Genomic DNA, 13,036 nt, shown 5'->3' with positions numbered 1-13,036 from the left:
AACACGAACATTGCCAGTTGCTGCATTGTGAACCGTGCCTAGGGGGTTAACGTCTGTATTGTCTCCCCACTCGATCGCACTCAGTTGGTCGTTCAGCGACGTAGGCATCGGTGTCATTGTGTCAGCATCTGATGACCTTCACGTTGTCACCACAATCGCTTGATTCAGCTGATGGTGCACCTTCAGTCGGTGCTATAAAGGAGTGGTGGCTTTGAGGACAGCGATCTGCACTGGCAATCAGAAGGTTGCCGGTTCGAATCCCGTAAATGCCAATATGGACTCCGCTCTGTTGGGCCCTTAACCTGCAATCGCTGATCGCTTTGAGTAGTGAGATGGAAAGTCGTTAGATAAATGCAAAGAATTATTTTACTTTTATTTCACATGTCTGCCATTGTATGGTTTTGAATGCTCCGCCCACTCATGAATATTGATGAGTGACCATAGTGTGGTAAATGGCAGAGAAATACACAGGATTGTTTTGTAGTGTGATGTTTGAGCCACTAGATGGCAGCAGAGGACCGTCCTGCTGCTGTTCAGACTTCAACTGTACGTCGCATCAAAACAGAATTCCGAGCCTGAGAGACCGCCAAGGAGACCCCTCAGAATGGGGCTGAAACCCCCCCTACAGCGATCTGTGCGAATACACAACTGAGGTTTACTCCTCGAGAGGATTTGAATTGGCAGGTCGCCGGGTGAGGTCCCCTCGTAGAAAGGTGACACCAGTCAGTAATGAAATAAGCTGAAGGCAGGCCGTGTTTTTAGAACAAGAAAGGCAAACCTGTAAAGATCGAATTGAATTGTAATCAAAGGATACCCTCAAAGGCAAAAATGCAAAACGAGATCGTATTGTTGTAACCAACAGGTGGTCAGAGTTGGGTGTGGAGTCGAGGTGTTGCCCACCGGCCGTGTTGGGTTGGCAGCGAGTTTTCGGGCCGATTCAGATGAGAGGAGTAAAGTCGTTCTTACCGGAGGCCCCCAGTAGTTTTAGTCCCACTTTTTACAGACTGCGCTGCCCACTCACTTCTCAGTAAAGAGGCCGTAACAATACGCTCCGCTTAAACCAGCGCTTTGTGAATCGACATGTCGGCTAAACTCTCATTTGAGCAATTGGGACGAGACCAAAAAAAAATACCAAGGTCCCCCTGCGGTAGTCAGTCGAGCCCGTGCGTGAAGAGGGGAAAAGAGCTGCACCAGTGCTGAATCATTGGGGGGATACGACGGGAGGACCAGCAGCCCACTTACATAATGGGGGGAGTGGAGTTTGGACAGAAGGACGACTGGTGACGGTCACCACAATGGAATCAATCAATCAATCAATCAATCGCAGCGCGCGTTGTGGTGTAAGTCACTTCAGTAGCCAATCAACATAAAGGATAAAAGCTGCCGCCCTTGGCCACCCCGCTCTATTGTGCCCCTGTTGGATGGCACACCCCAGGCTATAGCATTCCGAGCAGGTGACTAAGGTCACGGGGGTTCGTCCACTGATTTCAACGCAGTTAAGCGCCGTGTCACTCGTTGGCCTTTTCGTCGCTTCTTTACATGGACGACGACGGCGTCTCCAGGTCTGCCAGTTCTTAACTCTCAGAAATGCTCGACGTGGACCCTCCGCGACACGCGGCGCACACTAAGCCATGGGTCGACATGACTGCCACAGGGGAAGCTCCACCATTGGGTGCCCGCTACCTGATCACGTGACGCCTCGTGGCACGCATTCTGTGCCTTCTGAATCATCGTGACAGACACTGTCATGTGGGCATTAGGGTAGGAGCACGTCTGCCGGTGTCTGCGTGTCGGGATGTGGGCACTCAAAGCCAACAAAAACCAATTCAAGATGGCATGCGGCTAAGGGTCGCGGTGTACCCGCCCTTGGCACCCAGACGCGCTGGCTCATCTCTCCCACTTTGTATCACCGGCGTGTCCCTGCAGCTGTCTTCTGTTCTGTGTGTCATTCGCGTCCCCCTCCTGTTGTTTCTGTCCCTTACCAACATGGCGGCTCCGCTTTAAGGGCGCTTTGTTCCTCAACTCCCGCTGCACAGATTTTTACAAAGAGCTGCAGAGCCTCGAGCGGGAAGAGCAGGAGCTTCAGCAGCAACAAGACGCCGTCAGTGAAGACACCACGGTTGTCCTGCCCTCCTCCAAGTAAGTCTGTCTGGTAGACGGAGGGTAATCTGCTTAGTCCTCCAGGGGTCTCCATGACATGGCCAGGGTTTGTGGCCCGAGATGCTTGTCCCCTTCACAGCCCACGCCGAGTTTGCTGGCCTTGCTGCTTCGTTCAGGTCCGCCGATTCACACTTGAAAGTTTTCTGTGTTGGAGGGAGTGTGTGCCCAAGTAGGACGTGATGGACTGGCATCGGTCTTTGTGCCCACTGACTTCTTTCGGAAGTGGTCTGGGAATTTGGCTGCCCACTGCTGATCCGTCATTTTAGAAGTTGGCCCAAGTGGCTGCTGGTAGTGCCTGGGTATGAAAAGACGAGCCATGATGAGACGGGCGCGAGGTTACCATCCAAATAAACACAAGTTGGCCATTTGCCTTTCCTCTTTTTCTTTTTTTAATTCACCTTTTCCTGTGCTGTTTGCTCCCTTCATTGTGTCCAGTGATGAGCGGCGCAGACAACACTGAATGTTAAGAGGGAAGCAGAAGAAGAAAAGGTTTCAATGACCAAAAGAATAATCTCAAACTGGGAAGTAACAGTCACGTTTAATAAGGGCAGGGGTCCGCAGGACTGACTTGGTGGACCACTTAGCGACGCCTTCTATTACCAAGTAGCACACTTGGGTGTAACTTTTGAGCGGCGCCTCTGCTTTAACAGTCAGTGCCCTTTGCACCCGCGTCTGTGCTGCTCGGCACTAAACTGCCACAGAAATCACGTGAATTAAAAAGAATACGAAACAAGGAAGTGAAGTTTAAAATGATGACAAGGAAGCGAATGTGACACTAGAGAGAGCAGCTGTCTCCATGCACAGTAAGGAAAGAAACGCGGCCGTCAGACAGAGGAGACCCCCGATGTGCTTGGCATGAAAAGCCGTAGCCACCGTGGTCCTCCAGGACTGGACTTCAGGGGTCCTTCAAGGCCGATGTAGTTCAGGTGGGTGAGCCTCGTATCCCCGGACTCTGAAGGTGCGATGTTTCCTTTTGTGTTGCAGGTACCTGGCGCAGATTTACCAGAAAATATCGAAGATCAAGTGGGACGTTAGCACTGAAGGCCCGGTTCAGAAAGGCAGTATCCTTAAACATGTGGTGACGTATACTTCACACTTTGGATTTTTGTTTTTAATATTTCTGCCATTAAGTAAACAATATGATAGACGCTGTCAATTCTTGTCATGTGCTTTACGTTCCTGAAAACCCTGCAGATACCAAAGCACTAATCTTACAGGGCACATGGGGCGAGCTGGTGTTGTAAGTGTCTCTGTAGCCGGGTTTGATCATCAGGTAGACCCTCTGCACCCACAGCGGCTATGATCTGAGGACCTCACTAAGCCACGGTGTGAGTTTATGTTTATAGGAAACAGTTGCAAGCCCCGGTGCCCATCAAGAATGGGGCATTAACAGCCTACCTGCACCCCTCAGTGCCAGGTAGACACCCGTTGACCCATTTAGTGTGGTGCCCTCTGACATCTAAAGGCATCACAGACCACTTATTCCTCAGGTTCACCATTTGCTGCTGCACATGGCTGCGAGTACAACAGCGAGGGTCTTATCCATAAATACGCTTGATTAGGCCACGAGTGTCGCTGAATCGAGGATAAGAGAATCCATGACGGTGGTGTCCGTGCGTGGCGAGGATTTACTGTATTGAGTGGGTTTGGTGTACTGCCTTGGCTTTTTAAAAGGTAAAACACACTTCTGTATAAATGATCGCCCGAAATATGCCAGGCCCAGTTCTGTGGTGGCATGTACTGTACAAGCTGAAATCCCAGCCCCATGCCCGGTGCCTCAAAGGCACTTTGACTGCCAAGCTTACCCACAGTCCTAACACTGATGTTTCACTTCTACACGCGGACTCCCTGTGTGACAGAGGGGCTCTCAGAGGGGCAAAAGTGCCATCGTGATTTATAGCAAGTCACGCTCTGTGGGCAGCTGTTGCCTGCTGTAATGTAGTGCAATGCAAGCAGCATACACTTGTGGAAGAACATTCTGGAAACATTAGGGACATGCACAAATATGAAAAGCGAAAATATACACAGTGGCACGTGAGCATAAATGATCATTTTATGGCTAATTATTTCTTTGTTTGTTTCATTCTCCATGTACTCGGTGACACTGCATGCACCATAAATTATGCTTTGAAATGGAGTTGAGTAGGCGGGCTCTAGCGAGTTCTGTATCTGGATTGGTTAATCAGCGGCAGACCTGTGGCCACCAAGTGCCACCCGTTAATTGCAGACACTTCAGAGGCAGAGCTCTTTGAATTGAAGCCGCCGATTGGTGCAGATATATTATGGACGACACCAATCAAGACACGGTACTGGCCAGCAATCAGCTGAAAAATGTAAAGTTTTAATGTCAAGGCGTATTTCATGTTCAGTGTTATTACGTATGATACAGACTTTATGACGTCTGGCTTTGTTATTTTCATTGTCACATTTCTTATCAATGCAAGGCTGGCGTGTTTCGCATGATGGCTGCTCTTCTTCATTTACAGTTGCTCAGTCCTGGCCGTTTCATGTGTTTTCCTTAAGTCTCTTTTCTGCTCAGTACACTACGGCGAGATCGCTCAGCCCATCACGCTGGACACCTCCAAGCTGTCGGACATCTCGACGACAAACTCTGTCTGGGGCCTCATCAGCACCGACTGGTAGATGAGCCCCCCGCTCTGTTCAGGTTTTATTGGGATTTCTCTTTTCGTTAAGTTTTATGCTACCCCCAATCTAGAAATGCATTTTCTTTGTTGCCCCCCATTGTTCCCTTGTTGTGCACTTTATATCAGCCGCGTCTTCATTTTATACCCACCCTTTATGGAGTCTGTTTGTAATGCACGTGTTTTATTTGTGTTTAACTGTCTTTTACTATTTTACACTGTGCTGCCTTTTCCATTCTGTTGTTTCTAAATCATAATTGTCACTGCAGACAAGTCAATATAAAAAATAATAAAAAAAAAAAAACTGTGAAATTAAACTTCATGCTGAGATGTGTCTGTGCGCGGACCTTTTTTCCACATTTCAGTTTTTCTAAACACAACCTGCATGTCCTCTGAAATCGTCTGCCTTTGTGCGCTTCACATAAAGAAAGCATTGGCCTGGCACGAGTCGGGGCTCCCGTCATCCGCCTGCAGTTGTGGTCACAAACACACTGGACTTGGCTTTGCCAGGACCACTCCTGGCACGCTGATCAGTGTTAAATGTAATGTTTGTTACGAAATTAGATTACCTTTTAAAATAATGTAATGCAATACTTAATACTGGGGGTAAATATACATACCTCTTAGTTTAAAAAAAAAAAAAAATAGATCTGTGTTAACAGCAAAGTGTTGTGTGTATTTAATGTGAACGAGCGCTTCGGCAATCAAGTAAAAGAATGAAACAAAAGTCCTAAGCATACGTTTAATCCTGCGTGTGCCGAGGCGTCCCGGTGATTATCCCAGGAAAGGAAAGACACAAACTTGGCAGACGGTATGCCAGTCCTTCACATGGCACAATTGCAGTCTGGCCTGTAAATAAAGGATCAGTTTAGTTTTCTTCAGGCTGTCTGCTATAGACCTGGTGAGACAGACAATCTTCATACTACATCTCGTATACTTCACATCACACGAAGGATTAAACAGATTTATAAAACCAGGGCAGTGGGTTCAGAGTGGGAATTCACCGACTGGTTCAATGTCACTTGTAATATAACAACATGTTAAATGAGACTCAGCGGCTTTAATAAATAGAAATAACAAAGAAGCCAGAGTGGTGGCATTGCAGCCTTTAACAAGTTAGGGTGCCAAACTGTAGCCTGAAGTGGCACCGATGATGTCCTGTGCAACGGCATGCAAAAGTGTGGGCCCCCTTACTGTGGATAGTGAAGTGAGCAGAAGATGAACTGATCATAGAAACCAACATTTCAAGCAAGGGGGCACAAACCTTTGCCCGCCACTGTATCTCCCATGTTGTGTCATTTCAATCAACAGACTCTATAAAATAGGATATAAAATGCTGGCTCGTGAAACGTAACGCACCATTTGTAACACCTCACGTTTTAGAAGCAGTAACACGGCTGACAATTGGATTTTCCTTTGTCACCGGTCTTGATGTCTCCACCTGTTGTAGGTTGGTCTGCCTGTATTTTACACCCCGGCTGGAGTTGCCCAGAGTTGGTGAGCACACACTGTAGACGTCATTTTCTTCTCTGGCTAATCTTGGACTAAATGACTTTTGCCCGTGAGAACCAAAGCATCAAGTCAAGCGAGTGTCAGCACTTCACTCCAGCAGTCCTGCTCCCTACTTAACCTCCGTCTCCTGTCGTCTTTGGGTCAGGTCAGGTTGAGGCTGATTTGGCGTTTCAGATCAGTAAAAGCAGCACACGTCATCGTCGTCCTCTGTTCGCAGTTCAGTTTACTAGCACTACAGGTTAGGAGGGCCAATCAATTGAAAATGGGTTTGGGTGACAAGTGAAGTCCAGTGCGCCTAGAGAGTCGTCTGAATTGGGCAGCTCAGCATTTGCTGCGGACATTGCAAAGGGTTAAATCGCAACGCTCTCCATTGATACCTCAGCGTCACAAGCACAAAGGTTCGACTAACTTCAAAACACTCTTGGATTTGCTTAATCGAGTTCAGCGTTTAAATGAAAGGAGTTGTAATCAAAAATCAAATAAAGAAAAAAGTCAATTTTATACAAGTGTGCTCAATTGAGATCCGATTTATTTCTATTAGTTGCAGTCCTGTACATAAAAGGTCAACATGCTATATATTAAAAAATGGACTCCTTACAAATACACAAAACGATGGCAATAAAAACCTTCTGTTCATTTTTGCAGTATCCCTGGCTCCCAGTTTTCATTTTAATTTTTTCCTTGAGTTTAAATTCCTGAGAGTGGGCGTCACGGGTGCAATTCAGGACTAACCAAACCCACGCCGACCATTCCAAGCAGCATGCACACCTCGAGACCGGCCTTCAATAAATACTGTCTGCTCCGTCACTAGCTTGTGTGGTCCAATTCAAAGCCCAGTTGTTTGGTTTACTGGTCTCATATTACTACAAAAATGTACCTGTGATGATGAAGCCTGTGTTTTTTTTCCACCATCATAGTTTAAATCTTGTTTTCTTCCTACTTGCTGCTTTAAAGCGGTGGTGGTGGTGGTGCAATGGTGACATCTGTGACTTTACGAAGGAACACTGCATGCATCAGCTGTAACCAGAGCTGCTACTGAAAGTCCACAATGGCATGCAAGTAGCTGCTCAGAGCCAGGCTACCAAGAGTACTGCCATGTTACTTAATAAATACAGAAAAAAATGGCACATTTTCATATTAGGCAGCAGACCTCTCCTGTATGAAAATCGTTTTAAGATACCAAAAGATGGCATGTCCTCCGAGGAAAATTCAAGTTGCTGGCTATTAACATTTGTCACATGGATTGAACTGTTTCCTGCAAGGCTCCATAGTGACAGCCACTCCTACCCCACTGCGTCCCGATGTCATCTTTGTCACTTCAGTCCAGCAGTCTGTAGCAGGGTCATAACACTCTACACTGTCAAGGAAGGTGTCGCCATCATATCCACCTGAAATGTTAAAAAGCAGGTTGCGTTCCTCTTAATGTCTTCACAAAAGGAAACCTTGTGCTCCCTCATTAACCCCCTGGCCCTGTGCCCCCACTTACCCAGAACATAGATCTTCCCCTGATATGCGGTGACTCCCAATGCACTCCGGCGGTGTATCATGGGGGCCACATAGGTCCAGCTGTCGGTCTCCACATTGTACCTCTCTACAGTATTTAACTGATTGGTGCCATCGTAACCACCCATGGCATAGAAACAGTTTTCCAAAGCACAGACACCTGGGAACAAGAGAAGAGTGAAGTGCTTTACCCTTCAGTGCTGAACCATCATCATCATCATCATCTGCTAGATTACACAACAGATCTCCTGGGTAAGTAAGTGAGTGAGTATGTCTGGCACATGTGCCAGTTGTGGTCTGTAGAGGGTGCTAATGAGCCCAACTCAAATGCTCTCTGTAAGGAAAAGTAAGGAGGAAGAAAAATGGATTCCATCACATGAAAGTTTTACTGAGTACGTCTGGTATCTTTGTTTCCACTATGACTTGGTGTAATTTATTCACATTGCATCCTCCATCATGCCAACAAGTGTGTTTTCATGTAGAGCAGCTCTGTGCGAGTAAATGTATTAAGCATCAATTCAGAAAAATGGATTGGCATTAAATTAAATTAATTAAATGGCCACTGCTGGCAACGAGTGCAGCTCACAACACTCAGTCATCATCATCATCATCATCACCACAACAAGACATTCTGGTAGAAGTGATGAGCTTTTTACAAAACGCCAGCTCCACCTCCCCGACCCTGGGAAATTCTTAAGAACATACGACTGTAGAGTCAGCACATTTAAAGGAATATTCTGCCTAAGAACTGATTTTTTTTTTTTTATGTTATTTATATCGTGTAGTTTGTAGTGATGGCTGAGGAAAAAAAAAAAATCTTATGCAGAATGGATATTTAATAAGTTTGATACAATATAAACCAATGGAGAGCAATGCTGCATAAATAGCAAACAACATAAAAAGTATCTATATATACTCTTGTCACATAATCCACACTTCAGTTATCCAGTCACATACTGTAACCACAAAAGTCCCTCGTGTTCTTCTGAGAACCTGAAAATGTGTTCAATGGAGACAGCAGCCGGCGCTGCACGTTTTTTTGTGATAGTTCTGGACATCAGACACACCACTAATCAACTCGGCATTTTATTAAATTTCCCAAATCTGATTAAAAACGAATTCAAGGTCACAGAGGCCTCAGCGGTATGGACCACCAGTCTATAGCAGGGCGCAAGAATACAGAGATTATTCAGTTATTAATTAATTTAGGGAAACGAAACAATGACAAAGAATGGAAGTTTACAGTGTAGTGAGTAAATACAGCGGCCGCCTTGTGTTGTAAAACTAAAGCACCAGAACTACCAGCAGTTATTAGTCCAAGAATGAATAACAGTCGCTGAGCAGTTTGATGGCAAAACAAAGTGGGCCATAAAAATGACTGTAAATAATAATCCCCTAAAAAATAACGATGCACAAAACCAGAAGAAGAATATAAAATGTGTTGTGTCCTAAGGAAATACCTGAACTTTATGAGCCTGAGAACTGCAGGCCATGTAGAGAATGAAATCTACACAAGTCACTGAGGTAGGAAGAAGTGCCATCTAAAAGAGATGACAAGAGAGCCTGGGAAGTAATGGCAGTGAAGTGTGTTTAAATATCATCATCTTTGTAGTCCCCGTTTAGCGTAAACCTGATTAGAACACACACTGAACTGAGTACAGCAGCACCGGACTGGACTGGACTGGACTGGCACCACAAGTCTGCAATCAACACTTCAAGAATAAACTGACTGGGCTCAAATTTGGCCGAGCAGTAGGAGGACATGATTAAAATCAAGAACAATCTAATGTATTTATTAAGGATTAAAAATATAATTTTCTATTTAAATCTAAAATGGTCAGTTCAATCAATTAAAATACAATAATAGTTAAAAAAAAATTTAAATAAGGTAAACATGAATGCCCAGAGTCTAATGTACTTGGAAACCAAATTAGATGACCAAACACTGTAAGGGAACATACGAGATGGAGTGTCAGGGTCTTGTTGAAATATTACGCCGTTTTAAAAGCTCAGCGTTTATTGTTTAATAGAATCGTTGCATTCTTTGTAACAAGACTGCAAAAGCAGAATGACACTTTTGAACACTAGAGGGCACCCCTGTACAGACTCCCATTGTCCGGTATTGTAAATACAGTTAGCTGCTCAACTGGACTGAGCAAGAAAACTTGATTGTGAAATCAGTTCTGCTATTTCACTCCTGTATTTGATTTATTTTTTGACTATTTTATTTCACTTATTTAATTTTTGTTTTTTTTGCTTTTGACCCATACGTGCAGTAGTTCAATTCTGGGCATATGACACAACCTATAACATTTGTTTCTCGTATGATCCGTGACATTACAGAGGTTTACTGGGTGACTATTTTCACATGTAAAGTGAAGTTCTTACTTTTATGCTAATCAGCACACAATACATTATTGCCATTTTTCTAGTAAACTCGAATAAATTAAGATATTCACATCAATGGCAAGTATCCCTTACAACAGAAAATAAACATTGGACCCTTTGAGCGTGATAAGTCAAATTCAATAAGATTGCTCCTCTTTGATATCAGACATTTCTTTTCTAATTCATGCCCCACCATCCATTATTAATTAACTACACAGTGCAAGTCAAACATCCCTGTATTTTTTCTTTGTAGTGACAATTTCTGTGGCATCTCACCTGCTCCGCTGCGAACACTGTTCATAGAGGCAATGGGTTTCCACTCATCTTTTTCAGGATAGTAACATTCAGAGGAGTTCAAGCGGCAAGTTCCATCAAAGCCACCAACCGCGTACAGAAGGCGGTTAATTACAGCTACGCCCACTCCTATTCGCCGTCTCAGCATTTGGGCAACCAACTGCCACTCATCCTTCTCTGGGTCATACCTGAAAGGCGATGCGCTAGAATGAGTTAGCAGTTCACTTCAACATACAAGGAAAAGTACAAACAAAATGAGTAAGAGTTCCAGGAACAGAAGGTAACGTAACAAATGGTAACACTGCACAGTGCAGGTGTGGGAACATCTATCTATCCATCCATCCATTATCCAACCCTCTATATCCTCACACAGGGTCACGGGGGTCTGCTGGAGCCAATCCCAGCCAGCACAGGGCGCAAGGCAGGAACAAACTCCAGGCAGGGCGCCAGCCCACCGCAGGGCAGTGTGGGAACAGTGCATTACAAAACGATCCACTTAGAGAGGGTCTAGATAGTGACATGGACTAATGAGAGCACTGGGTTTGGGGCAAGTGGGTTTGATTCACTATAAAAAAACAAAGTTGAAGTCTGCAATCCCAGCAATTTTCTAACTACACTTTGTGTCTAGCACTCAAATATTTTACAGCTACTGTACGTTTCCACTGTAATATCCACCTATATTTAAAAAAAAAAAAAAATCTTTTGTTGTCACTCATCCAATCAATGTCAGCCACCTAGATATTGTGCTTCCCAACATTGTGATTATATTGAAGACCCCTGTAAAACACATAAGTGAAAGAAACACAGTGCATCACTGGGCAAACTCTAGTTTCTAAAACAAGCCAGATATCTGTCCATCTCAAGCGAGAAGGCAAAGCCTAAGCAGACAGAAAGCCACTCTGAATATGAGGTCACAAAACCAGAGTAGAGGGATTCGGTCTATGGTATGAACTACACACAACTGGGTAATCACAACTCCAGACAAGGAGTGACTTTCAAAAAGATGCCATATCCTTGAAAGCAGCGTTTTAGTGCTCCTTCATACTGTGCATTTGTTGACCCATCATTCAAATCTTCACGGCGGCACTTTCCATTGTCTCTTTAACAAGCTTTATCCACAGTTAATGGATTTGAACACATCTCTCTTAAAATTGCTAGTACCCTATTTGTGAATTCTAAAATTCAAGCAAAACTCAGAATCTCAATGGAGTAACTGTAGGACTCATGCCATTGTTTAAGTGACCCTTATGTTTCAGATAGTTTCTTAGTTGTATGTGCTACTCCACTCTCTGGCATCATAAATAGCGAGTGCAACGGCCTTACCTTAAAACTACTCTCTTGCTTAACCTGAACTAACAGTAAGGGGTCAGAGATATTGGACTTGACAGCTTTGTTCACTGCCGTGTGTTGAAAGCCACTGCCAAGCACTCATATTGCAAGTCTGTCTATGTAAGAGGCGCCATCACACAATACTGCATCAAGGATGGCTAGAAGTCTTTACCTGAACATACCTGCCCTTAATGAATTATTGTAAAAAACAATGTTGAAAATTGCTTTGGATCGGAGATGCTCTCAAAAATGGCAACTCATCAGCTAAAAATAGTCTGTTTACATAACCCCACCTGTGAACAGACTGTACAAGAGGGTGATTCACGACTGGTAGAACAGAGCTCATTTTACTAAGTATAAATCAAATATACCAGGGGTGTTCAAGGTAATGAAGTTTGACTGTTTACATTTAAGGAACACAAAGAATTCTAGACAGGCTAAACTGCAACGGCTAAGGGAAGGGGGAATGTGGTGAAAGCATTGAGGAGAGTGAGACGAGCGGAATTCAAAGAGAGGCTGCACTGGGACAAGTGTGCGTGTGTGTGTGTGTGTGTTTGTGTGTGTGTGTGTGTCTTGGACAAATGGAATACCCAACACACCCAAGAAACAACGTACTCCAGGAATATTCCATTTAGAAAAATGAAAATGAGCAAATCAAACGTAATCCACCTGCTATTGACTTGTACAGATTTTAAATTAAACTACGAGGCATATCACTTGGAGAAGAACTTGATTGATGCATTATCTGCAGTTCATGCATTTCCCAGAGTGAACTTACTTCTTATTATACAATTATACAATATACAATTCGGCAGCTGTCTCGAGGAATGCGCCGGCTCCACAAAGCCTACACTCTGCTGCCGTAGAGTTTACAGGCTCCACCTTATTGTTATGGATCTTATCCGCCTCTTTCCCTTGTGCTATTCCTCTATTGATGGCTGTAGCGCCTCTCGCAGAGACGGAGTACAAACTGCACTAGAGTCCCGCACGTGGCGACAGCCAAACAGAGCACAACAGGAGTGCTCTATTCTGCAGTCACCTGGGGTACTGGAAGAAATGAGGTGGACTTGGAAACCTTATTGTCGACTGTGATAACTGTATCCACTAAGCCCAGCCCAGTCATTCTGCAGAAACTGATTGCTATCAAGCCTAACTATTTCATTTGCTCGTTTCTGTCTTCCAACTGTGGCCTTCCAGAGGTTTATTTT

At 44.6% G+C, this 13,036-nt stretch overlaps 2 protein-coding genes across 7 annotated transcripts in view; one reads left to right on the top strand and one right to left on the bottom strand.

The window, feature by feature from the left end:
* spc24 (SPC24 component of NDC80 kinetochore complex) overlaps nucleotides 1-6,961 on the top strand; it is a 28,270-nt gene extending 21,309 nt beyond the window's left edge. For all 5 annotated transcript variants that reach the window (XM_039772695.1, XM_039772692.1, XM_039772694.1 and 2 more), the window contains exons 4-6: nucleotides 2,035-2,139; nucleotides 3,145-3,221; nucleotides 4,700-6,961. In XM_039772695.1, the coding sequence (XP_039628629.1) occupies nucleotides 2,035-2,139; nucleotides 3,145-3,221; nucleotides 4,700-4,803 (286 nt within the window). In that variant the 3' untranslated portion in view covers nucleotides 4,804-6,961. The remainder of the gene's footprint in view (nucleotides 1-2,034; nucleotides 2,140-3,144; nucleotides 3,222-4,699) is intronic.
* The window catches only part of keap1b (kelch-like ECH-associated protein 1b), a 30,647-nt gene continuing 24,436 nt past the window's right edge, over nucleotides 6,826-13,036 (bottom strand). For both annotated transcript variants that reach the window (XM_039772687.1, XM_039772688.1), the window contains 3 exons: nucleotides 10,482-10,687; nucleotides 7,801-7,977; nucleotides 6,826-7,702 (listed from right to left, as the gene is read on the bottom strand). In XM_039772687.1, coding sequence (XP_039628621.1) covers nucleotides 7,539-7,702; nucleotides 7,801-7,977; nucleotides 10,482-10,687 — 547 coding nt within the window. In that variant the 3' untranslated portion in view covers nucleotides 6,826-7,538. The remainder of the gene's footprint in view (nucleotides 7,703-7,800; nucleotides 7,978-10,481; nucleotides 10,688-13,036) is intronic.

This window comes from Polypterus senegalus, chromosome 12, assembly GCF_016835505.1.
Source record: "Polypterus senegalus isolate Bchr_013 chromosome 12, ASM1683550v1, whole genome shotgun sequence".
NCBI lineage: Eukaryota > Metazoa > Chordata > Cladistia > Polypteriformes > Polypteridae > Polypterus > Polypterus senegalus.
Note: the sequence above shows the minus strand (reverse complement) of the source record. Positions and strands in the feature narration are given on the sequence as shown.